Here is a 26,218-nt window from a genome sequence, read left to right as displayed (position 1 = left end):
GCAGAGTGACAGGGGAAAGTGGGTATGGAGATGGTCCATCTGCTTGTTTACTCCCCAGTGGCCACAATAGGCAAGGCTGGCCCAGGGCTAAGCCAGGATGAATGCCATGTGGGTTTCTCACACAAGTAGTAAGGTCCCAAGTACCCTGGGCCATCATCTGCTTCCTTCCTAGGATGGGGGATGGTTCAGAAGTGGAGCAGCCAGGACTCAGACCAGCACTCTGGTAAGGGATGTGGTGCCACAGTGGCTTTGCCTGCTGTGCCACGAGACTGGCCCCCTTAGACTTCCTTTTAACAAGGTTACTGTGACCAACACATCCATTTTTCTATCTCATTTGAAAAACAAATCCTTATACTTCATGAGATTTTTCTTTAAGATTTATTCATTTATTTATTTGAAAATCAGAATTACAGAGAGGAGAGACAGAGAGCTAGACCATCTGCTGGTTCACTCCTCAAATGGCCACAATGGCTGGGACTGGGTCAGGCTGAAGCTAGGAGTCAGGGGCTTCTTGCAGGTCTCGCATATGGGAGCAGGAGCCCAAGGAGTTCGGCCATCTTGTGCTGCTTTCTCAGGCGCATTAGCAGGGAGCTGAATCAGAAGCAGAGCAGCCATGACTCAAACCAATGCCCATATGAGATGCTAGAACTGCAGACAGAGACTTAATCCACTATACCACAGTACCAGCCCTAAGTCTTTTTTTTAATATGTATGACTTAGATATTCAATTTATCATTGGAGATAATTATAAAATGCATCATATAATAAGCAGAATACATAAAATCAATAAAATTATAAAAGATAATATCAATAAACTGTGTTTCTTTTATATTAGCACATAGAAATCAACATTAACAGTCAACATGAAAACCAAAATTACACACCTCAAATTAAAAAAATCTCTTATTCAGTTTGATTTCTAGGTGTAACAAAAAACTGAAAGTTGGATAAAGAGTAAAGTCAGAACAAGTACTATAAAATAAATGATGTAGCAATAATTCAAGGTATTTAAAATAATAATTTTTGAGGGAAAATCTCCAATAACCAGGGAGATTAAGATTAAAAGCCAAAACTAATTTGTTTTAACAGTTTTATCCTGATTCAAGCATATAAAATTTTATTTACCCATATTTTTAATGGTTTATACACAGTAAAATGCCAATTGACCTTTTTTGATTTTCTTTTCATATTTTTCATCAGCAATAATGAAAAATGTAAGAAAATTGTTCCTAGGACAAAAGAGAGCATACAATAGTGGCAAGACCATTGGCTGTGAGGTCAGTGCAACTCCTATACTTGGGAGCCAATGGTCCTTCAGCTGTTTCTCAGATTTTCTGAGTCCTGGTGTTGCCTATTTCAGTGTTGTTACTGACAAATTTCATGTTGATATGTAATCATTATGCTCAGGTCTAGAGCTACTGTGGGAATCAAATGTGTTAAAACATGGAAACATAAATGATTATAAAGGATAATACCATGTTTTTGGCACATAGTTGGTATTTTATCAGTGAACAGAAAAAGAAATGCTTACCATTGATGTCTCAGTGATACAAGATATATAATGAACAAGTTAAAAATATAGGCTATAAGTAAACATTTTATAAAGCTATTATTATGCTCACAGTCTCTTGTTTTGTAAATGAAAAGTCACATCAATGCCTCAATAAGGAGGGGAACCAGTCAGTTATAGAATGAAAGCTATTGTTGTGAAAATAAGCTCATCTATTGCATAAATAGTGAGTTCACATTCCCCAGCCTGGCTTTTGCTTCTCTCTGCTACTGCACTGCTCACCTCTCCTCATGTATTTTCTCATCTGCCATGCAATTTATATAATGAGCTCATGTTCAGTGTGGTTCTTTTTATCTGTATAGAGACCCTGCTAGTATAATTTCAAATCCACAAAAGGGGAGGCCCGTGTTCGCTCTTATTTCTCCATCCAGAGTCCAGATGAAGACGAGAAGCTCCTGTGCCATCTTTCTCTGCTCCTGTGTGGATTTTCTATCCTTCTTTCTCACTGAAAGAACAATCCTTTGAAGATTCAGAGGCTGAAACCCATCTGCCCAATGCTGCTTCCTCCATAATCACTTCTAGATAGTCCACCTTGCATTTTTTTGCCCAGAGATACGATGCAATGCACTGTTTAAACTTGTGTGTAGCCAGCGCCGCAGCTCACTAGGCTAATCCTCCGCCTTGCGGCGCCGGCACACGGAGTTCTAGTCCCGGTCGGGGCGCTGGATTCTGTCCCGGTTGCTCCTCCTCCAGGCCAGCTCTCTGCTGTGGCCCGGGAGTGCAGTGGAGGATGGCCCAAGTGCTTGGGTCCTGCACCCCATGGGAGACCAGGAGAAGCACCTGGCTCCCGTCTTCGGATCAGCGCAGTGCGCCGGCCGCAGCGCGCCAGCCGCGGCGGCCATTGGAGAGTGAACCAACGGCAAAAGGAAGACCTTTCTCTCTGTCTCTCTCTCTCTCTCTCACTGTCCACTATGCCTGTCAAAAAAAAAAAACTTGTGTGTAGACAGAAAACTTGTGATTATATAATTAAAAATTATGTGTGTGAGACCTTAGGAGACATTATTAAAATTTTCTGCCATGGACATGGTTACTGCAAATCCTAGATATTTTTGAAAGAGCCTGACACAATTACTTTTTAGTTAGCTAATAAAATGAGTAATTTTCTCTTTTTCAATCGAACATGTAAGGTCTTCAAAAGTGGCCATTCCTACCATCAGAGTTTAGGCACAGGAAATTTATACAAAGTTCAACAGCTTTGTCAAGCCCAGATTCAATTGGGGCATTGCTGAGTTCTCAGTGTTTGACATTGTTTTTGGCACAACTGGTCCCAAAGCCAATCAGTGGTGTACATTTACATTATCTTTTGATGACATCAGGAAGTGGTGTCAAGCATCTTATTCACAGAATACATATTTTCCATTCTAAGTACATATCTGAAAGTATAAACCCCCTGAGAGGATTAAAAGATACACACATTTATATAATTTATAAAAATTGTCAGTGAATAAAATGAAGTCCACAGGGAAGCGTTAGGGTTGGGCCAATATTGCTGTGGACCTAGGAATCCTCTGCTGGCTGACAATTTAGGTAAATCATAGCACAATCATATCTACCTCCTTAAGCTTTAGGGACACATTGCATTTTCTACAGCAATAGAAAACTGATTCTTATGATGTCCTTTTCCCAAGCTCCATATGAACCATCCCTCATCTGTGATTCAACACTGGGTCTTATTCAAGGAGAATATATAATAACTACTGTTAGTATAAGACTAAAGTGAATTTTTTATAATGACCCCCAATTAACAAACCACAGAAATAAGTGATGGTCTCCACTCAGTTAGTAAAAGGGAGTCAGTCCCCAAGCCATGTTGAACTTGAGTTGAAATATCTGTTAACCAAGATCCATGTCTATTGATAAGTCTGTTATCCCAGTCGCACTAGCTGTTGTAATTATGCAATAAAAATGAAATGCTTCATAACATGATTGAATATGAGTGCAAAAAGAAAAAAAAGTGATCTGGCGTGAGAAGGGGAGTGTTTCATTTGGAACATTATGTGATGTACACATAATATAGAGATACATGTACAGATGATACAACTCCAATAAATTAGGAGAAAAATAGCAAACCCTTAATAGATTCAGCTCTAAGACTGCTTTACAATTGTCTTGAAGTCTATACACTTATTTAGAGAAACTGAACCCAGCATTTATAGATAAGGCAATACAGGTGCAGTTTATGAAAGCAGTAATACAACATCTCCTGTCTGCAGATCATTTCAGCAGGATAAAAGCTTTTCACTCCAATCAAAATATTAGTTTCTCATTCCAAGTAAAAATTGTATTTACATATAAACATTACTTTAGGATTCTTCACTGCGACCACTTTCAATTGGATAGAATCAAATCCAGTGTGATGGATTTTACTGTCCTCTCTTAGGACAATACCCAATACACACACTAAATAATATAAAAATCATGTTTAAATTATTTTAATTTAACCTCAAGAACCACAGTTGCAATTTCCTCTATTATCCATGTAGTCATCATAGTAAGATCCCTCTAGAAATTAAAAATTACTAGAGGAACAATGGCCAAAAGAAACCTTTTCATTCCTGTCACCTGAGGCCTAGGAAAAGCAAATAATAGAGCCCAGGTCCAACGTCTATGCAGAAAGCCAGTAAATCTCCTTCACAGCAAAAGGTTAATAAATTTGCCCCAAGCAGATCACTGAATCGCTGGAGACACAGAAAGAAAAAGACCTGAGACTAGTACTGCGTGGACAGAGAACAAAGCCTGCAACTTGGATGAAAACTACAGTAAACAAGTCAGGATTTCTTACAAGATGCAGGAAGCTGATATTCCCCAAAGCCATCTCACTTGCTTTTTATAATCAGACTCAATACCCTGTGAAATTCTCCTTATTTCAAGTAGAAACGCTGATGCTGGCAAAAATGGAAAGTTTGCAACTTCCTCACACTGACTTGACTGGTTTTTCTGGATTCCACCTTGGCTATCTGGTCAGATCAGGCCAGTTTGGAACTCACAGCTGTGCTTAGGACTCATTATTGACACAACAGTCTGAGCAGTGCGGTGATTCCTGACAGGATAAATGGGCCCACCACTTCCCAGACGTCACAGGAGCCACTTGTCTTCCTGCAGGCTGCCATGACCAGCCAGTCCCAGGGGATCCAGCAACTCCTGCAGGCAGAAAAAAGGGCCAAGGACAAGCTGGAAGAAGCCAAGAAGAGTAAGTCTCACCAGTGAGGGGCTTGTCACAAAGCGGATGGGGCGGTGGGATTCGAGGAACTGAGCAGGGCTTTCCTGGTCTGGAGGGCCTGAGGTCCAACTCTGATTCCACTGCACAGTCCCTGTGAGACCTTGGCCAGTTTGTTAAAACTGCCCTGCTCGTGTTCCACATCACCGTAGTGGGGTTGAAACATCCTGATTCGATTCTTCTTGGGAGGCCATGTGCTAATGAGAAGGCTGCGGCCTTATTTAACATTGTGGGGACTTGAGCCTTGACTCAGAAATTCCCTTAGAGCTGCCATGTCTCAGATTCCTCACTACTGTGCAGTGCTTCAGTCATGGACAACTCCAGAGTGAGTCTGCTTACCAGTGAGTCAACTTGAGCAAACCACCTCCCCTACCTCTCCTGCCTAAACATCAATTGCCAGGTCCCTGAAACTGGGAGACCCTTTCACTGATGGCTTTTAAATTCTAATATTTTAATATTTCTATTTATTCTCATTTTCTGTCTTGCTACTTAGTCATTCAGCTCTTCAATGACATATTGAATGGCCTCAATAAATCTCCTTCCCATCCTCTTTGATATTCACTACAGCTATATCAACGCAGTATTAAAGTTATTTCTATTTATTCTTGCAGATAATCAAAGTTTGTGATTGCCCAAGGCTACATTTAAAAAATAGAAAATGTTGCGCTGGGCACTACGCTCAACGCTTATCCTAAAACAACCTTTATGGAAAAAGGGAGAGTGATACTTGGAGAAATTTTACAACTTGCCCAAGGTCACACAGAGGGCAAATGGTAGAGATAGGATTTGCATGAGGTCTGATTCCCTAGCCAAAATCTTAACCAATGCACTATACAAAACTCACACAATTTTTATAATGAAAAAAAAAATGATGTTGCAGATCTACAACCTGAATCCAACTTCGGTCTTCCATTTTGTATCACCTCATTATTTAATTTTTAATAATTTGCTGTCATTCACCTTCCTCATGATTGTGTGTCCTGCCTTTGCAGTTAAATTCAAAGTCTGGTGAGACATGGTCCCTGTCTCACAAATGTTGCCTATGTAGCATTTTGGATGAATGTTGTGACAAGGTTAGAGTAGGTACAGACTAAAGCTTATTGGAATACACTGGGTAAAACGACAGACTGGCATATTACAGTGCAAGAGAGGAAGTCAGGCACACAGGCCACTGGAGTTTTCGACCATAGGTAAAATAACTTCCCTTTCTTAAGGTAACTTGATTTCTGGAACATCCAGCAGTGTGGACACCAAAAACAAAATGGAAAACAAGAAAGCCAGTGAGGACTAACTTGATCTATTGCTCACTGTTTTCTAAAACAAACCATGCAAATGATTGCAAGATGGTATGAAAGCCAAGAAATGGTAGAGCAAACAAAGCAGTCCAGGGCCTTCTGATTGAAACAGTACAGAAAACTCCCTTACTTGTTACTCAAATTTCTTTAACCACAGTTCAAACTTCTAGATCAAGGGACAAAACAATTTTAAGATGTGATAATTAAGTTGCCCTTGGTTCCTCTTTAAGGAAGAAACCAAATGACCATCTTGGCTGCATACATAATCAATAATATTGTATGATTCAAATGCCTTGTGTGAATCATTTCTCCTTTTTCAAAGTCATGAGGGAGGAAAAGGGTTGCTAATCATGCACGTTGTTTGCAAGCAGAGCCACTAAGGACACCAAGGCTTCACATTCCACAATCAAGATGAAAGCCAAGCTTCTTTCTCATTGCTCTTGTGAATATGAAGAATACATATTGCGCTATTTGTGTTTGAAATGTTCATTTTATTTGCAAATAATTTAAAGGAACTGTATTTTGTCTGTCTTAGTCTACCATGTCCTTGCTCATGAGTATTCAAACAGAACAGTCAACTAATAATAATAAATGCCCAGGCTCTAGAAACACTTTGGAAAATATTTTGACTTTCAACAGGCAACCCCCAGATTCAGTCTCAGAGAGAATGTCACACATCTGCCCTCTTTGCTTTGGGCGTCCTGAGTGTGAGGAGAGTTTTTATCTGGGCAGAAACTACTTTTTTACATAACTGTCAGCATGTGGCACTATAGTTACAGCAGCACCCATCCTACTCACTTCTTAAGCACGCTATTGAAAAACAGAAATATGACCTTCTATGAGTACTTTTTAAAAGCTTAGGGAAAAACGAAAAGGTAAATTTATTTGGATCAAACATATTTTGAAATCCATGCATCATTTTTTCATAAACTCCTTTTCCATGAACTTTGTGAAGACTCCTCCCATATTTGGCAGGTCTTAATTTCCCTCATGTTTCACTCAAGTTGATTTTACCCACTTATTTAGTTCAATAAATATTTTGGGTATTCCCAGATCCAAGCCATGTTGATGCATTCACTAATGCATTGACCTGAGCCCTTCCCTAAAGAACTCCCCAGTGACATAAAGACATAAATGACCATTAAAAAAAGAGAAAGGATTAATGACAAATGAGTTGTTGACGGTTGTCCGTTTACTAAACCCATATGTTTTCACTTTTTTCTATAAAACAAATCAGTTAAAGATCTGGCATAGTGAAGAAAAATGGATTCAAAATGAGGATAAGTCACACAAGTGAAAAAGGAGATTTATAATCACTTTCTCTTTCTTTACAAAGATTTTTAATGTGTTTATTTTGAGAGGCAGAAAGACACAGAGAGAGAGCTCCCATCTGCTGAGTCACTCCCCAAATACCTGCAACAGCTGAGAACGGCCAATCAGAAGCTGGGAGCCTAGAACCTCAATCTAGGACTCCCAAGTGGGTGGCAAGAATACAACTACTTGAATTATCACTACTGCCTGGCAAGGTTTTTACAGCAGGAAGCTGGAATCGGGAGCCCAAGCCAGGTACTCTAATGTAGGGCTTCCTAACCAGTAGCTTAACCACAAGGCCAAATGCCTGCCCCCCTTTCCTTCTCTTAAATTCACCTATGTGAAAGTCTCTAGATGGACTCCCAAGTGTGTATTTAAAAAGAAAAAGTAAAGGAAGGGAGAGGGAAAAAAAAAAAAAAAGTAAGACAGTATTAACAGTAGCAATGAGGCAGGATTTATATGTTATGTGCAAAAATATAAACATAGTCTATTACAGAGGATGTCTCAGATCCCAGTAAAGTCACTGCATAACAGAGTGCATGGTATAACCATTTTGCCTGAAGGGGTACATCTAGGGATTGTGGATGTAGTGTACCAGGAACTCTCCTCAAACTGAGGTGCGGAGAAATGGAATATCGAGGTCCCTTCCAGAGACACTGTTCCACAGGAGCCCGTGTAGGCCTGTGACAGCCTTGAAAGCCACGACATGAGGCAGCAGGGCAGAAAACGCATCAACTTGAAGAGAAAGGTCTTCCAGCCCTGGCTCACTCCCCAAATGGCCGCAATGGCCAGAGCTGGGGTGATTCAAAGCCAGGAGCCAGAAGCTTCCTCCCGGCTGCACTTGGGCCATCTTTGACAGCTTTCCCAGGCTACAGAAGATAGCTTGATTGGAAGAGGTGCAGCCAGAACTTGAACTGGTGCCCCTATGAGATGATGGTGCCGCAGGCGGCAGCTTTACCTGCTATACCACAGCGCCGGCCCCGAGAACTTTACTTCCTTAATACAAGCTATTGAGCATCTCTGAGCTTCAGTCTTGTTTACAAAAAAACAGAAGTTATTATATACCTCTATCTCTAATAACCAAAGTTGCTTCAAAGATCAGAAAAAAATATTAACTTAGTAGAGTAAAAATTAAACACTGCAGAGTTTTTATGTTTAATATGTATTTTATATATACATATTACTAAAAGTAATAACAATAGAATAAAACAAAATTGAATAGGATTCCATTAGGATAGAATGGAACCTAATGGAATAGAATCAAATAGAATAGAATAGAACAGGATAATCTAAATGTATTCTTTTTACCTCCACTGTAATTTCTGGACCTACCTGTCCTATCAAGAAAGACCTGGACTACCTCCAGTAAGATGACAAGAAAGGTTCAGATAGTTGTCTTAATTCATTCAGTAAAGAATAAATTATCTTTATTATTTAAAACTCTCACACAGCACACACATTTTATGTGCAAAACAGCCCTACTGAATTTAGATGGGTTCACAGTAAGTTTGTACTATTTTAAATTCCTCTACTTACCATTAACATTTTGTATCTAATAGGTTATTCATTAATCAAAACACAAAAGTAGGCGTGGAACATCAGAGGCCAGCCCTGGAGCTCCAGATCTGGGGCACTGAACTGAACCTCCAATCAGAGTTAGTTTAGAACTTCAAGGTACCATCGGAGATTTAGGTTGAAATATGTGACACTTTTACTTGTAGTTGTAATTTTTTGTAATGATAATATTTATTTCATGTATACCCAAGCAAACTTGGAAAACCCTACAGCATTGCATTAACACCATTCTTCTGAAATTTTCAAATGCACGCCACTCAACATCACAGAGAGGGGCCAGCGCTGCGGCGCAGTGGATTAAAGCCCGGCCTGAAGTGCCAGCACTGGTTCTAGTCCTGGTTGCTCCTCTTCCAGTCTAGCTCTCTGCTATGGTCTGGGATAGCAGTGGAAGATGGCCCAAGTCCTTAGGCCCCTGTACCCACGCGGGAGACCTGGAGGGGCTCCTGGCTTCGGATCAGCACAGCTCTGGCCATTGCTGCCATCTGGGGAGTGAACCAGCAGATGGAAGACCTCTCTCTCTGTCTCTATCTCTCTCTGAAACTCTGTCTTTCAAATAAATAAAATAAATCCTTAAAAAAAATCACATAGAAAACTCATGTTTCCAAGTCATTCCAAAACCATACATCAGCATCTCTCCCACAGACACTGCAGAAAATAGCATTTGTGCCTAACTAAAAATTACAAACTGTATTACAAGACAAAGACCTAAAGACATGGTAAATAAACATAAAACTTCAATGCTAGAGATGAGACAAACTGAACAGGTATATTAAAGATATTCTAGGCGACTGCATTGTGGGCCAGGCGGTTAAACTATCACTTGGGACACCTGCATCCTACACAGGTGTGCTGGAAATTGAATCCCACCTGGGCTCCACTTCTGATCCAGCTTCTGTCTAATGGGCCTGGGAGGCAGCAGATGACAGCTCAAGTCCTGAGTTCCTACCACCCATTTGGAAGATCCAGATAGAGTTCATGTCTCCTGGCTTCAGCCTTGTCCAGCCTCAGCTGTTGCAGGTGTCTGGGGAGTGAACCGACAGGTGGAAGAGTCTCTCTGCCTCTCCGTCTTTCAAATAATAAATAAAAATGAATATTCTTTTAAAATATTCTGAAAGTTGTCATCATGAAAGTGAAGGACATGCCCTCTTTTTTTTTTTTTTTCCCTAGAACTGTATGATCAGAGCTCCCTCCCTGGAAGGGCTCTACCCAGGTGTAAATCCAGTGTTTGCTTCTTCCTACCTGTGTGGCATTGGGCAGGGTACCTCTCAACCTCCCTGTGCCTGTTCCTTTCCATTTAAAATGGAGATATTAATAGCAACTATCTCATGGAGGTGTTGTCATGATGAACTCAGTTGACACTTATAGAAGATTTAAAACACCACAGGTGGTCAACAAATGTTAGCTATTAATATTCTTCTGATACTTCATAAAAATAATTTTGTCAGAGCAAAATAGCAGTTTCTCAAATGATTTCTTAAGCATGTTCCACCACAAGGCTTTCCACTGAATTCTACTCTAGTACAAAATGAATACTGAAGAACATAATTCTACTTTCTACTTAGATTAATAACATTAACTATTATAGTAATATAAATTAGTTTTTGTGGGTCTAGAACATGCTCACCGTCAATAATTGTTTTCTTGAATCAACAAATGGTTTGTTTCCAAAAGTGCAGATATTCTGGGTTATTTAAATAGGCACCTTGGTTTAATAAATTTTTCACATTGCAAGTGGATGTTTTGGTTCATGAAAACATGACTTTTCATAAACTAATAAAATAAAAGTTGTTATATTAGAGTTTCATGGCCCTGTCTAGTACGTTTTATAGCCTATAAATACTTTGTCTTTATAGTCCACAGACTACCAGGCTATTTGTAAATACACTGGTCTTTCTTTTCTTTGAGTTGGTAATACTAAAATAGCAACCACAAAATAATTTTCATCTGTTAATGGCATTTCCTTATATTCAATGCAGGATCCATACAAAAGTGTCTAGATTTTTTCATACGGAAAATATAAGCAAAGAAAAACAGGAAGGAATTGGAGCTCTGAAAGGGAACAGAGGCAGAAGAGCAGTTCTGTAGCAATCCCTGTCATCCGAGGCGGGAATGCCTCCTTGTTTTCCTGGTGACTTAATTCTTTTCCCAACATTTGTAGTAGCCGATAAAAATAATAGGATTTCCTGAATCAGGTTGGTTTCCTCATGGCATCAGTAAGCAAGTGCGGTTGCTTTCTTTTCCTGAGTAATAGAATAGGAACAAAATGATTGATAGGAACAGAGAGAAATTTCCAAACAGTCCTAAAATATGCTTTGTTTTCCATAGCAAACCAAGGTGGCCTCTGTTCTGTCCTGGAGTACTTTTGTCACATGGCCAACTCATTCGGATGACAACTCTTTCCACCACACTAGGGCATCTGGTACTGACTCCAAAGCTCAAGTCCCTCACTGCCTCCAAGCTCCTCACCACCCCCTCTGCCTTCCCTAGGGTTGCTGTAGCAGTTTACTGGCCACAAACTGGGTTGCTTTAAACCATGCAAAGTTATTATCCCTCATTTCTAGGGGCCAGAAGCCCAAACACAGAGTGCCAGTTGGGCTGAGACCTTGGCTCTCCTTTTTCCTCATTCCATGCACTCGCCTTTGATTTCTGTCCAAATCCCATTGCTGTGACAAGCAAATACCCCAAACCCAGATGACTGGCGTGCATCTCTGTCTGCATTCCGGACCTTTCTCCTAGATTCCAAACTTGCCTGTCCAGCTGCCCTCTTAGCAGCTCCCCTGGGAAGCCTCCAGGGTGATGGCCTGGGGACTTTCCCTCAAACTTATGCTTTACTCATCACTTTCCTCCTTAGCAAAAGTCCCAGGAATCAGGTCTGCTTTCCTAATAAAGACTAAAAATTATTCAACAACCGCTCTTTGTCAAGCACTTCATATACTTTTTTTCCTAAGCCTTCCAATGACTCTTTGAAGTAGATTTTTCACTGTGTTTTATACATGAGAAAATACAGGCTCAAAAATTCGAAGTGACCTGCTCAAAATTGCAGAGCTTCTAATATCTCATTGTAGAGATGCCCTGTGTATAATTCTCATTCCTTATATCAAGATAGAAATTCCATTTTCCCCATCAGAAAAAATATGTAGAAGAAATTTAGCAATTCAGGTAAGAGAATATGCTTTATAGTATCTGAAAAGCATTTTCGCAACTTGAGACATCAGTTCACTTGACCTGTCTTATCCAGGAAGCCAGAAAAATCCTATCTTTTAAGTACTACTCTCTATCTACTCAAAATCAGATTTTTAATCCTGTCCCCAAATTTCTGTTTGAACATCTTCCTCCTTCTCTTTTCCTGCCCACAAAATATCCTATTGAACATACCTCACATCTCAGTGACCTGTGGAATCTAGGACATTTCTGCAAAGTAAGTCACATATGTAAAAAATGAACAGGTTTTTTTTTTTTTAACATGAAACTGAACAGTCTTCAAAACTTACATAGGATCTACTTCACAGCAGGCATTTGCCAGTCAAGAATACGTCCACAATGGAGTACCTGGGTTGGATTCTAAGCTTGAGTTTCCTGCATGCAAACCTGGGAGTCAATGATGATAGTTCATTTGGGTCCCTGCCACCCATGTGGGAGACCTGAATTGCATTTCTGGCTCTCAGCTGTTGTGGGCATTTGGGCATGTGTGCGTGAATCAATAAGTGCGAGTGCTCTCTTGCTCTGTCTCTCTACCTCTCAAAGGGGGGGGGGGGAGGGAGAGAGAGAGAAAGGGAGGGAGGGAGGGGAGAAAGAGAGAGAGAAAGGGAGAGAGAGAGAGAGAGAGAGAGAGAAAGAAAGGGAGGGAGGGAGGGAGGGGGAGAAAGAGAGAGAGAGAAAGGTAGATAAACATCTTCTTAAATTTTTCTAATCTCCCTAATGGCATGTGCATTTTCATTGCTGTCCTAGGTGAAAAATCTATTCAGCCAATAAGTCTTTCCTGATTTCACCCAACAGCCCTGCTTTGAGTCCTCATGATACATGCCCAATTTATTGATGTTTTGGGCTTATTTTGTTAACATTTGATAGAACATATGTGCTGGGTGAAGGAGAAGCACAGATTCTTTCAAAATTCAGTAGTAGACGTCTCCATAAAGTTGTGATTTTTTACTGTCACAAAGCAAACAGAACTAAGATTTGGGTCTCATTATTTTCATGGTTGATTTTGTGTACTCCACAATTTTATATATTTCACAATTTTGATTTTGGAGACTGGGGCAGCATGTATACATCTCCATAATGCACTGAATTTATGCCAACTGTAGGCAAGGTCCATATCATATGTATTTCTCTATCCTGTTTGCACTATGCTTATATAGAAGATGTTTAATGAACATTGAAAGAATGTAAAAATATAGCAAAACCATCTTGACACCATTCTGGAAAATCTGCTTTAGCATTATTTAAAATTGTGGTGTGTAGTATGTTAACCAAAAACCAGATTATTTGCCCTGATAAACTTGTGTGCACTTACAAGGATTTGGAAACCATGTGTTTGATTTTCATATCTAAAATCTGAACTGTCCCATATGCTCACTCCCCATGTTTGAGTGTGTATTAAAAATCAGAGCATGAACCTCTCTGGGTTCACAGAAACCATGTTTTCAATGCTTAAGAAGCCAAATACAAACTTTTAAATTTGGCCATCTTCCTACATACAGAGAATCAAGCTAGAGGTTAACACAAGTGGATATGATGCACACATTCTTCTTCACCCCTAACAGAACAGTAGGCTTGAGGCTCCAGTTTCTGCAACCAGATTAAATCAGGTGTAGCATGTGCAGGCTCTCACACAGCGGCAGCTGCTGAGTCTATCCAGAAAATCGCTGCGCCAGCAGCGATTTCCCCGTGGCTCTCCTGTTTAATTGAATGAGAACCAGCAGGTGACTGGTGCCATGACGGGGAATCACAGACGCACTCAGAGCCTGTCACTGTGTGACGGAGCTAATATGCAGCCTCTTGGTGGAGCGCTGGATTCTGCTTACAGAGCTTTTCCTATTTTTTTTATGTGCTAGAAAGCTGTGATTTTCAAACCAATATTTTTATATATTATGCAATGAAGGTGGACAGTAATGATGTTCCATGTGATTTATTTAATAAAATAATTATATGTCCTACCAAACATTATTATTAAGGAAATATTACTATATGGACATTTTATATTGTTCAGATGTTAATGACAAGCAGTCGACAAGAAAACAGGCTAGGGATCCAGGAATAGTTTTTCCCACCAACATTCCTAAATGTATTGGTTCTATTCACAAGGGCTCTCTGAATAGTGTGTGTTTGGTTGACACAAAATGGTTAGAACTAAAGAAATTCGTATGTACAAAATGGTAAGAAGCATTCATTAAGCAGGGAAAAGGGAAGTGTATCATTTGTGTTCCACTAAGTCTAAAGGATCAGAAGAGCGTTACTCACCAGATCTTGGATTTTTTAAAGAAAGGGAAGGAGCAGAGCTGAATCTCTGTCCCACTCAAGAGTGAGTGGCACTGAGAGACACATGTCCATCAAAACGCAGTGAAACAAGCTTTGTTGCCAATACAGACACCAGCAAAGCAACTCAATCCTAGCAAGAAATTTAGAACCAATCAACAGTCCAGTGGTATAAAGGTATATAAACACGTACATGGATTTCAGATAGACAGATTAAAGCTTATACTGAGAATTTCATGCTACTAGATAAGAGCACATTATTTAGTTCCCAGTCTATATACTATAACAATATAACAGTTTATGAAATTTATGGGAAAAAAAGTGAAGCATTAGTAAAGAGAAGAAACTACATTAAATAGGCAAAAGAATGAAGGCATTTTGACAAGCAGTGGATTTGGAGAAGAAAAGAATGCCGATACAGTTCAGTTTCTTTAAAGTTTTGAGGATCACAAAGTCTTAGTATCCCAGCTCTTGAAAGTGGTGCACAGTGGAGGCATAGCAGTGATTCTATAATCCAGTCTGCAGTCTAGAACCACCCAAATTTTTCGAAGTGTCAAAAAGCTCATGTGCTTAGCTAATGATCCTCACAGTGTTGCACTTGTCTAAAACTCTCACCTACATTGTCTCCTGGCTTAAGGCTTACCCCTGTGCTCTTCTTAAAAGAAAAGGGGCTACTTAAGGAAGTCTTCCAACCATTAAAATCAATTGGTTTCACAGTCACTTTCAAGTCCGTCTCTGAGAAAGCCACTAGAAAAACACATCTACTTTGATGTGCTATGGGACTTACTCAGACATTCTAGAATCTACAAATGGCAAGAAAAAAAAATCCCAATAAAATATTTAAAAGAAAAATCCTAAGTCAGTTTGATAGAGTATAGATTGCCTGTTTGCTGCGAAGTTGGAGATCTGCCAGTGCTAAATAGGATCCAGTTGGTGTGGACTGAGGGATTCCTGGCAGCAAATCACGACAGAAAATCTGACCAAATAATGTATTTTCAAGTAAGTGATAGCTAAAATCTGTTCTCTGGATGTTACTGCTGTGAGTAAATTGGCAGATATTTAAGCATGCAAGAGTAAGACAAAGTTGTCATTTCCATGTCTAACAAAAAAAAAGAAAAAATTTTAACATATATTTTTAATGAAGCTTGGCATTCTAGAAAAAAATTTTAAAATGGAGAAGTTATCTGTGTTTTTAAAAATTAATTTTGAAATTCCATGTATATTAAAAAGAAATATTCCTTCTATTCTACTATTAATTTTCAGGAAAAGGCAAGCGATTGAAGCAAGCTAAGGAAGAAGCAATAGCAGAAATTGATCAGTACAAAATGCAAAGAGAAAAGGAGTTTCGACTGAAGCAATCTAAGGTAAGTCAGAAAGTCAGCACTAATTTTCATGCAGCATAGATTATAATATATTAATATTCATAAGGTGTAAGGTAGACCATCAGAGAGAAATACACAATTCAACAAATTAGTTCAACCAGCATAACAAAATTATTTATTTTATATTTTTACTTTCAAGTCATTTTTAATTTTTCATATAAAGGCTCAATCAATAGTTACTATCTAATGTATAGTATATGTGAAAATCATATTCCTAAATATACAACTTTCAGGGAGTGCTCAAAGTATAACTGACTGACAGATTTAAGAAAATAAACTTCAGAAAACATATTTTTGTCTGTTAATTTTTATCAATAGAATCAATAAAAAATGTTGCATGCTAAGATACAAAATGAATTTTTTAGACCAAGTTGCCTTTGATGGAGCCACAATTTCCAAGTGACCATAGTAAGTGTTGTTGCAAATTCCCAAAAAGCCTTCTGTCATTTCTTTATGATCTCTTTTCAACTGGCTGGCTTCATTCAGTCAGTCTTTTGTCTAACTATTAAGAGAGACTTTTTCTTGGGGACAACATTGTGGCACAGTGGGCTCAGCCACTGCTTGTGACGCCAGCATCCCAGCTGATAGCTCCAGTTCAAGTCCCATCTATTGCACTTCTGATCTAGTTCCCTGCTAATTTGCCTGGGAAGGCAGTGGAAGACGGCTCACACACTTACGTGGCTCCTGCCACTCATGCGAGAGCCCAGATGGAGCCTGGCTCCTGGCTTCACCCTGGCCCAGACCTAGCTATTGGGGCCATTTTGGGGAGAGCACAGTAGATAGATGATGTCTCTCTCTCTCACTCTGCCTCTCAAATAAATCAATAAATATTTACAAAAAGGAAATACCTTTTTCCGCAATGCCATTTTAAAAATATCTGCCATTTTCAGAAAAATAAGTGCATGATATTTTGATATTTCCAGAGCTTAAATCATACTTTCCTTGCTGTAATATGAACTAAAATACAGAAAGCACTATACTCTGTGTGTCATAAAGTTTATGATATTTAATTTCTTAAAGATTTATTTTATTTTTATTTGAAAGGCAGAGTTACAGAGAGGCAGAGGCAGAGAGAGTCTTCTATCCACTGGTTTACTCCCCAGATGGCCACAACAGCCGGAGCTGTGCCAATCCAAAGTCAGGAGCCAGGAGCTTCTTCCAGGTCTCCCACATGGGTGCAGGGGCCCAAGGACTTGGGCCATCTTCTACTGCTTTCCAAGGCCATAGCAGAGAGCTGGATTGGAAGTGGAGTAGACTGGACTAGAACCAGTGCATATATGGAATGCCAGCACTGCAGCCCATGGCTTTACCCACTACACCACAGCGCCAGCCACCAGCCCCTACATTTTATTTTTGATGAAAATATAAATAAAGCTCTGTTCAGAAGCTAACATTGCAAAATGAACTACGCTGCTGTTGGCAGTGTCTCCATTCACAACTTTTATGTCCTGGTGACAGAACAAGAGCTCGTATAGGAGCAGGTAATTTGGATCTCTTGATTGAAAAAAACTATTTCAGTGGGCTCTTCCCTCAAGTAAAAAGTTTCTCCTTAAATAAAATAAATCTTTAAAAGGGGGCGGTGGTGGTGGTGGAAGCAACGCTGTGGTGCAGCAGGTTAAACTGCCGGCATCCCATATGGGTACCAGTTCGAGCCCCAGCGACTCCACTTCCAATCTAGCTCTCTGCTATGGCCTAGGAAAGCAGAAGATGGCCCAAGCCCTTGGTCCCCTGTACCCACGTGGGAGATCCAGAAAAAGCTCCTGGCTCCTGGCTTCATTTAGGCCCAGTTCTGGTCATTGCAGCCATTTGGGGAGTGAACCAGCGGATGGAAGACCTCTGTCTCTGTCTCTACCTCTCTCTGTAACTCTTTCAAATAAATAACATAAATCTTTAAAAAAAAAAAAAGTTTCTCCTAGAATAAGGTTGCCTACTTGGTGAAAATAAATATTTCTTATTTGGAAAAAGAAATCCTAGAACCATAGCCCACACACATAATTGCCCTTTGTACCTCTGCAATCACATTTTCCACCGCCCTTGTCTCTGCTTGTTCTCTTCCATCCATTCTGCTCCCTATTTCTCAGACAGGCAGAATACACCACCGTCTTGTGGCCCATACAATAGACCATGCAACTCTCTCCATTTAGAAACAATTATCGTCTTGGTCTCCATTCAATGGTTAGCCCTTCTTCATGATGATCTTATCTAAAATCGCGTCTCTTATAAACAAGACCCTATTATAGTCCATTCTTCTTCTTCTTAGCGTTTATCATTATCTGCTGTATTGTATCTTCACATTTTTTGCTTACTTCCTATCTTTTTTTTTTCTGGATTGTAAGAACCAAAATAGCAGATTCTTTATTTGCCTTATTCTCTGCTGTTTTCCCAGATAATAAAATAGCATCTTGGGGAGCATGTTTGGCCTACTGGTTGGGATGTCCATGCCCTGTGTCGGAATGCTTGGGTGCTGGGTGGCCATTGTGGCAGAGCAGTTAAGCTGCTGCCTAGGAAGCTGGTGTTTGATATCAGAGTGCCAGTTGGGAGTCTCTGCTGCTCAGCTTTCCACCCAGCTCCCTGCTAACGCACCTGGGAAAGCAGCAGAAGATGGTCCACGTACTTGGATCCCTGCCTTCCATTCGGGAGGCCTGGGTGAAGTTCCTGGCTCCTGGCTTCAGCTTAGTCCAGCCCAGGCTATTGCAGCAATTGGGGGAATGAAACAGTGAACAGAAGATGTATCACTCATTCTCTCTCTCTCTCTCTCTCTCTCTCTCTCTCTCTCTCTCTCTCCCCTCCCGCCCCACTGTCACTCTGCCTTTCAAATAAACAAAATAAATCTTAACACAAAAATAGAACGCATGGATTCAGTGCCCATGTCTGCCTCTCACTATAATTTCCAGCTAGTGCAGAGGCATGCATGCTTCTCTCTCTCTTTCTCTGTATCTCTCCAGTTAAAAAAGAAAAAAGAGCACAACATTGCCTGCCCATTGTAGTCATGCAGCAAATATTTGCTGGATGAGTAACTAAATATAACTTCTGTGCCTTTATCTTTCCTACTGAATCCTGTCATAATCATTGCATATTAGAACCTGACAATATAATAATCCTCAACACCAACCAGCTTCTTTTTTTCAATTTTTATTTTTCTATTCAAGAGGTAGAGACAGGAACCATCACTACAATGTAGGTTAAGCCTTTGCCTGCTGCACTGGCATCCCATATGAGCACAGGTTCAAGTCCCAGCTGCTCCACTTACAATCCAACTCCCTGCTAATGGCCTGGGAAAGCAGCAAAAGATGGCCCAAGTGCTTGGTTCCTGCAACCACATGGAAGACCTAGATGAAGCTCCCAGATCCTGGCTTCGGATTGGTCCAGCTCTGGCCATTAAGGCCATTTGGGGAGTGAACCTGCAAATCAAAGACCTCTCTCCCTGTATATTTCCCCCTGTCTGTAACTCTCTCAAATAAATAAATTAAAATATTTTTTAAAAAAGAGGCAGAAAGACACGAGGAGAGGAGAGGGGAGGGGAGGGGACGGGAGAGGAGACAGGAGACAGCACAAACCTCCTATCCATTAGTTCACTCCCCAAAGGCCTACAATAGCCAAGGGTTGGTGACAGTGAATCCAGGAGCTTGGAATTCAATCCAGTTCTCCCACATGAGTAGCAGGTGCCCAACTACTAAAGCCATTACCACTAGTGTCTGCACCAGCAGGAAGCTGGAGTCGGGAGCAGAGCCAGGCATCAAACCCAGGGTTCAATACAGGACGTGGATGTCTTAACCAGCACCTCAGTCAAACAGACTGAATGCCTGCCCCACTCCTCCAACCAGCTTTGATTATATTATGGAGAACATTTCTGAGATGGTAGCTATTTTTATTTTTTAAGGAATAACAAAACTTACCACAATTTCAGAAAATGGTTGAGTTCAATCTTTTGAAATATTGTTTCTCCAGCCGGCACCACGGCTCAACAGGCTAATCCTCCGCCTTGCAGCGCCGGCACACCAGGTTCTAGTCCCAGTCGGGGCGCCGGATTCTGTCCCGGTTGCCCCTCTTCCAGGCCAACTCTCTGCTGTGGTCAGGGAGTGCAGTGGAGGATGGCCCAAGTGCTTGGGCTCTGCACCTGCATGGGAGACCAGGAGAAGCACCTGGCTCCTGCCATCGGATCAGCGCGATGTGCCAGCCTCAGCACGCCGGCGGCAGCCGCCATTGGACGGTAAACCAATGGCAAAGGAAGACCTTTCTCTCTGTCTCTCTCTCACACTGTCCACTCTGCCTGTCAAAAAAAAAAAAAAAAATACTGTTTCTCCAGAAGAATTCTGGCAAGAATAAATCGGGTTCAGGATTTGTCCTCTGCTGAGATCAGTAATGGAAACTCCTCATTGTTCTCGTGATTAAGAGCATCCAGCCAGTTTTTACTGCTAGTTGATCAAAAGCTTACCCAAGAAAGTCAACATGATTAAGTCTCCGCTATTCAAGCAGGTTGTCAAACCGTTAGCACAGATCTTCCCTTGGCCCGGCCTCCATGTGCGGGTGTGCTGCTGTTCCACTTAGGTCTCACCAGCACTCACCCAGGGAAATTAGGAGGTCAGGGAAGAGACCCAGGACACCAGTTTTCTCCTGCTGTGAATTGTGTACCTTGAAATTTCCTTTTTCTGGCTTCTCGGCTCCTGTCAATACTTGCATCTTTTCAACTCCCCTGACATCAACAGAAACAGGTATCTCCATCTGGGTAATACACCAACCAATATTATCTTATCACAGATTTATTTATCTTTTGCTTATCATTGCTGACCAATATAAAATCTTCTACTGAAGAAGATATTACATTGCTGAAAGGAAATCTGTATTACACTGGGAAAATTAAATATATTGTTATAAAAGTGAGATGGACTATGCACCTAAACAGAAGTCCTGAAAAGGCTGCCCTTGGCAGTGGAAGATCTTTACTTCTTTAACCCTGTTCCTTAATTTCTATCTTGAGAACATTTTACTTCCTTGAAGCAATCACGAATTGAGAATGTAAAACTCGTTTCCTTATGGCAGCAGGACCTGAAGCTCTGCTTCACCTTAAACTGGAACATTTAAACAGCAGGTAAGGAAACTTACAGAATATTGCAAGATTTCACCAGCATCTTTAGCCAGTATGCTGCGAGGCTAGAAACATTTATGCGGACAATCAAGTTTTGAAAAGGAACATGGAGAGATCTCTAAGTGGCACTCTTCGACCAAATGTATTATTACATGTCACAAAACTATCATCTCTGATTTATACAGTGTCCCAGACTTTCAGGGAACAGGCTTCTGACAAGATGAGCAACAGAATACAGGTAATGGGATCGCTGTACTACCTGGAAATTTAATCATTCTGCCCAGTTCAATAGACACGTAGTGAACATCTACCACCCATGAAGCAGTGTTCAAGGCATTTACAATACAATGGAGAACAAGGATGATGCTTGTTTTGCTTTTGTGGAGTTCATTTGGACTCATTTATATGCCTGTGTGGGTTATATTAGCATTATACCTGCAGACAGGAAGTACAGAAATCTTCCCTGGGAAGGCCTTTTAGAATTGTAGATAGCCAGTCACTCTTTCAGCACTATCCATGAAATATTATAGAAACCCAAATTACTGGCTATCAGATAAGCTCAGAAATATATTTAATGGTTCAGGATGACACATACCATTATGGGAGTATTTACAAGAGTATCAAAGAATTTATGAAAGTGCAGATAGATTAGAGAAATGACAAAAGTGTAAGCAGGGCAATCAATGAAAAATCTCAATAATAATGTCTGATATTTACTCATTGCTTATTCAATGCTATGATTCTATACTAAGTGTCATCCTAATGATAATTCTATTCAAAAAAATTATCATATTGTCTTTGTGAAGCACACTAAGGGTAAAGCCGATACTAAGAGATGGCATTTATTGCATTAGACCTACACTATTCAGTATGGCTATCACTCACCTGGGCTACTGAGCACTTGACATTTAGCTAGTACAAATCAAGTGAGCAATAAGTGTAAAATATACACTAGATTCAAAAGAATTAGAATGAAAACGAGAATGAAATTTTTATATTGACTGTACATTAAAATAATACAATTTTGGATATATTAGATTAAATATGTAAAAATTAATAACATTTATTTTGCCTTTTGAACATGTCTTCCAGAAAACTTAAAATTCCATATATGTCTCACTTTGTGGCTCATATTACATTTCTTCTTTTTTTTAAAAAAAAGATTTATTTTCTTATTGTTTGAAAAGCAGGGTTACAGAGAGGCAGAGGCAGAGAGAGGATTCCTATCCATTGGTTCACTCCCCAGATGGCTGCAATGTCAGGAGCTGCACTGATCTGAAGCCAGGAACCAGGAGCTACCTCCAGGTCTCCCACAGGGTGCAGGGGCCCAAGCACTTGGCCATCTTCCACTGCTTTCCCAAGCCATAGCAGAGAGCTGGATCGGAAGTAAAGCAGCCAGGACTTGGACCGGCACATATGTGGGATGCTGGCACTGCAGGCAGTGGCTTCAACCGCTATGCCACAGTGCAGGCCCCTCATATTACATATCTACAGCTGTGCACACTTAGCTCTCAAGAATCTACTTTATATTTCACAATCGTTAACAAATGGATGATGTCATCTCCATTTCTAAAATGAAGAACTAGGGTTGACATTAATTCTCCCAAAGTTAAATAAAATAGTTGCACTAAACTAAACTAATGATAACTATTATTAATGCTGATTCAATGAAAAAATAGGTAACAGTTTCACAACAGTTTATCTTATTTTTTCATCACAAAATACATTGATTTAGGGAGAAAAAAGTGGGGTGTTTTGGGTTTGGGTTTTTTTTTTTTTGGCAGTGTGGTAGAAACCCACTTAAGACATATAATTCAGTGGAAAAAAATTAAATTTAGTGGAATTATTTTAAGTAATTCGTTTCTATATTTAAAAGTTCTTCTCTGCAAAGCAAACTTTTCCCTTGTGATTCTGTTTCTTGTATACTCACTTCTCCAAATGTTATTTTGTGTTAAGTTATCTGGGTGTCTTAGAAACTGTGTCTTTCAAAATGATTTTCTTTGAACTGGGAAGACCCTGTGGCCTGGTCTATAACGCAGGAAAGAACTTGAACTAAATAACCTCAGTCTCATTTGACTTCAAGGTTAGGACTCAGAAAGATCAGGCAGGTTCTATAATTTAGAACTTCTTAACGCTGATGTCAAAGTTAATCATTAGGTGGGTTTCTTGCACTGAATTAAACATGTACCTTCCCTAAACACTCACAGAAGAGAAAAGCAAACTGCTTCGTGCCTTCGCAGGCCCAGTTTACAAAGGAGGTAAATCAGAGTTGACCGCTTTAGCAAAGGAGAACATTCAAAGTGTTTCACCACAGATTTCCTCTAAATTATTAACTTTCCTGATGAAATTATATTTTGGTCAAGCCATTACTTGACAGAGAAGCTAAGAGGATAGAGGAGTGAGTGTTAAACACTGAGAGTCACAAAGAGCAATCAGAAAGATATATTAAATTGTGTCAAAAATCATAACATGGTAAAATTAATATATCTCTATTTGAAACAAATTCAACCCACACTAAAATTCCCAAAGTATTAAGGTACTCAAAATTCTATCTGCATGTAAACGTGTCCTAGTGCATATGTCATGTCTGGGTCTTCCTCTAAAACAACACTAAATTCATTCAGATCACATTTTTAAATACAGAAAAATCAGTTATTCATGCTTTACTAAAGAGGAAAGGTGGTTTTAATGGTGTCTTTCAACTTTATTTTCTAGACTTGTAATTCAGAATGTAAGATACAGGAAAGATATGGAAGGTGGGTGGAAATTGCTATAAACATGTTAAAAGTGTGAGAAATGAACCTATGAGTATGCTCTAAGTATTGTGCACCTGAATCCAATTTGTACTATGGAGAGGTCAGCTACAAGTGGAAGTAACCTGCTATGGCCAGTTGCTGGTTTTCTGGAAAGCTTATCCCTCCCGTTCATGATATTGATGAACTTGCCGGTTCTCTAACCATTCTGGAAAAAACAATACATAATGTGCATACCACAGAACAATCATCAATAATAGGCTAAGACAAACTTAGTTAATAAAGCAAATTGAATGCACTCTATAGTATAGTGAATTCTGTTTTGTTTTGGTAGGTAATGGGTTCTCAGGGTAATCTGTCAGATGAAATAGAAGAACAAACACAAGAGAAGATACAAGAATTGAATGCAAGCTACAGAAAGCACATGGAAAGTGTGATGGAGCAGCTTTTGAACATGGTCTGTGACATGAAACCAGAAATCCATGTGAACTACAGAACCCCCAACTAAATGTACATCCTATTGTCCAATAAATGGTATGGGTGCCTCCTGGTTGATTCTCATCATGTTCATGTTCAGGAATTTGAAATGTTAATCTTAAATTTACTGGACACTTACCAATCTCAATGTGACATAATCATACATAGGCACTGAATTCAAAATCAAATAAAAGTGCTGTTCTACTGTCCTGGCAATAGTTATGACCTTGCCATTTCATATGGAATAAGTCAGGAATGCAGAATAACATTATTTTTGATACTTTCCTCTCCATATTGAAAGGAAAATATGGTCATGACAGCTTTTCCGTGTATTTGATTTTTGCTTGCTATTTCTCATTTTTATCAGTTTAGAAAAGTTGCTTCTAGTTGTGGTGCTAAAGGATAATTTTAAATGGAGGATATAATATGCTCGTTTTAGATCTGTATGAGTCATATCATCAAGAATTCTATTCAATTCATTAATCAGTGAGAAAAATGGTAAGATGTCAGCACCAGTTCCAAGAACATTTCTAAGAACTGAATGTATATATAAATATATACATGCAGAGAGAGACAGGCAGAGAAAGATGGATTTCATAACCACTCTATTTATTTAACCTTATCTAACTAGATATTACTCTCTTTCAACTATATTTCTTGAAAGAAAACAATAATAAGCTGATGGCATAGAAGTTTGGGTATGTTTGCTTGAATGCTTTTTAATTCTCAGGAGAAAAACTAGGTTAGATTGCCATTAGCACTATCTCCTAGCAATAACTAAGCAAAATTCTTGTTAAGTACCAAGTACTTCGTAAATTCCACGTACAGGGGCCAGTGCTGCGACATAGCAGGCAAAGCTGGTGCCTACAAAGCTGGCACCCCATGTGGGTGCCAGTCCTGGCTGTTCCATCTCTGATCTAGCTCCCTATTACTGTCCTGGAAAAAGCAACAGAAGATGACCCAAGTGCTTGGACCCTGACACCCAGATGAAGTTCTTGGCTTCTGGCTTCCATAGCCATCTGGGGAGAAAACCAGCAGATGTAAGATCTCTTCTGTCATCTCCCCATCTCTCCTTCTCTGTCTCTCTGTCTCTCTCTCTCTCTAACTCCAACTTTCAAATAAATAAATCTTTAAAAAATTTTAATTCCATGTCTAAATTATTTCAGTCTCATTGTGGAGGCAGTGTTGGTGCCTCCACTTACAAAATGGGAAACAGACTAGAGAGCTTTGCAGGAGATGCTCAGGGAACAGAGGCAGCATTGATCCTGCAGGACTCCAATGCCCACCTCATCGCTTCCCACCAAATGGTCTCCCAGAGAGTTTCTATATTCGTATCATTATGAATCATGTATACCTTAAAGTCTTTGATTCCAAATAATATATGCAGAAAGATTGTGATTCCAGTTCAAAAATTTAATTAGTAAATTCAGTTGTTACAAAACTGTACAATTAATTCAAAATATAAACTGAAGTTATTTAATTGTTTTGATTGAATATTTGTTCCCCTGAAACCAAGAGTTTAATTTCCAAAATTTTATGTTAATGGCACTAAGAAGACGGAAACATAACCCACCTCTAATAGTGTTTGGAGGTGTGGTCTGGGAAAGTGATTGGGTTAGTTAGACACTTAGAGGGGTACCCCATCAGAGAATCTTGATGGACACATAGATAGACACATACACACTCCCTGTCTCTTGCCATGTGATTCCCTGTGCCAACAAGAACACCATCAGCAGAGACAACCCAATGGGACTACCCAAACTTGGATCTGAATCTTCAAAACTGTGAGCTAAATAAACCTGTATTCTCTTTAGAAGTTAATTGCTTCAGGTCATAGCAATCAAAGTTGACTGATTAAACTGTTGTTTTTAGAAGGTTAGCATCATGGATTCCCTTTAGTAAACAAAACCTTAACACGTATTTTAATATTTCAGAAACCATCAATTTTACATTTACACTAGGAAAAAATGGGAAGGGGCTAGTGCTGTGGCATAGCAGGTAAAGCTGCCACCTATACAGTACCAGCATCCCATATGGGTGCTGGTTCAAGACCAGGCTGCTCCACTTACAATCCAGC

General features: G+C 39.8%; 1 protein-coding gene across 1 annotated transcript; it reads left to right on the top strand.

Annotated features, from left to right (window-relative positions):
* The first annotated feature begins 4,583 nt into the window (after nucleotides 1-4,583).
* Nucleotides 4,584-24,214, top strand: ATP6V1G3 (ATPase H+ transporting V1 subunit G3). Its single transcript, XM_002717663.5, has 3 exons — nucleotides 4,584-4,760; nucleotides 15,707-15,807; nucleotides 23,999-24,214. The coding sequence occupies exons 1-3, from the start codon at nucleotides 4,679-4,681 to the stop codon at nucleotides 24,170-24,172; spliced, it is 357 nt and encodes a 118-aa protein (XP_002717709.1). The 5' UTR covers nucleotides 4,584-4,678; the 3' UTR covers nucleotides 24,173-24,214.
* Nucleotides 24,215-26,218: the final 2,004 nt, after the last annotated feature.

The sequence above is a fragment of the Oryctolagus cuniculus genome, chromosome 13, assembly GCF_964237555.1.
Source record: "Oryctolagus cuniculus chromosome 13, mOryCun1.1, whole genome shotgun sequence".
NCBI lineage: Eukaryota > Metazoa > Chordata > Mammalia > Lagomorpha > Leporidae > Oryctolagus > Oryctolagus cuniculus.
This window is presented reverse-complemented; position numbering and strand designations above follow the sequence as displayed.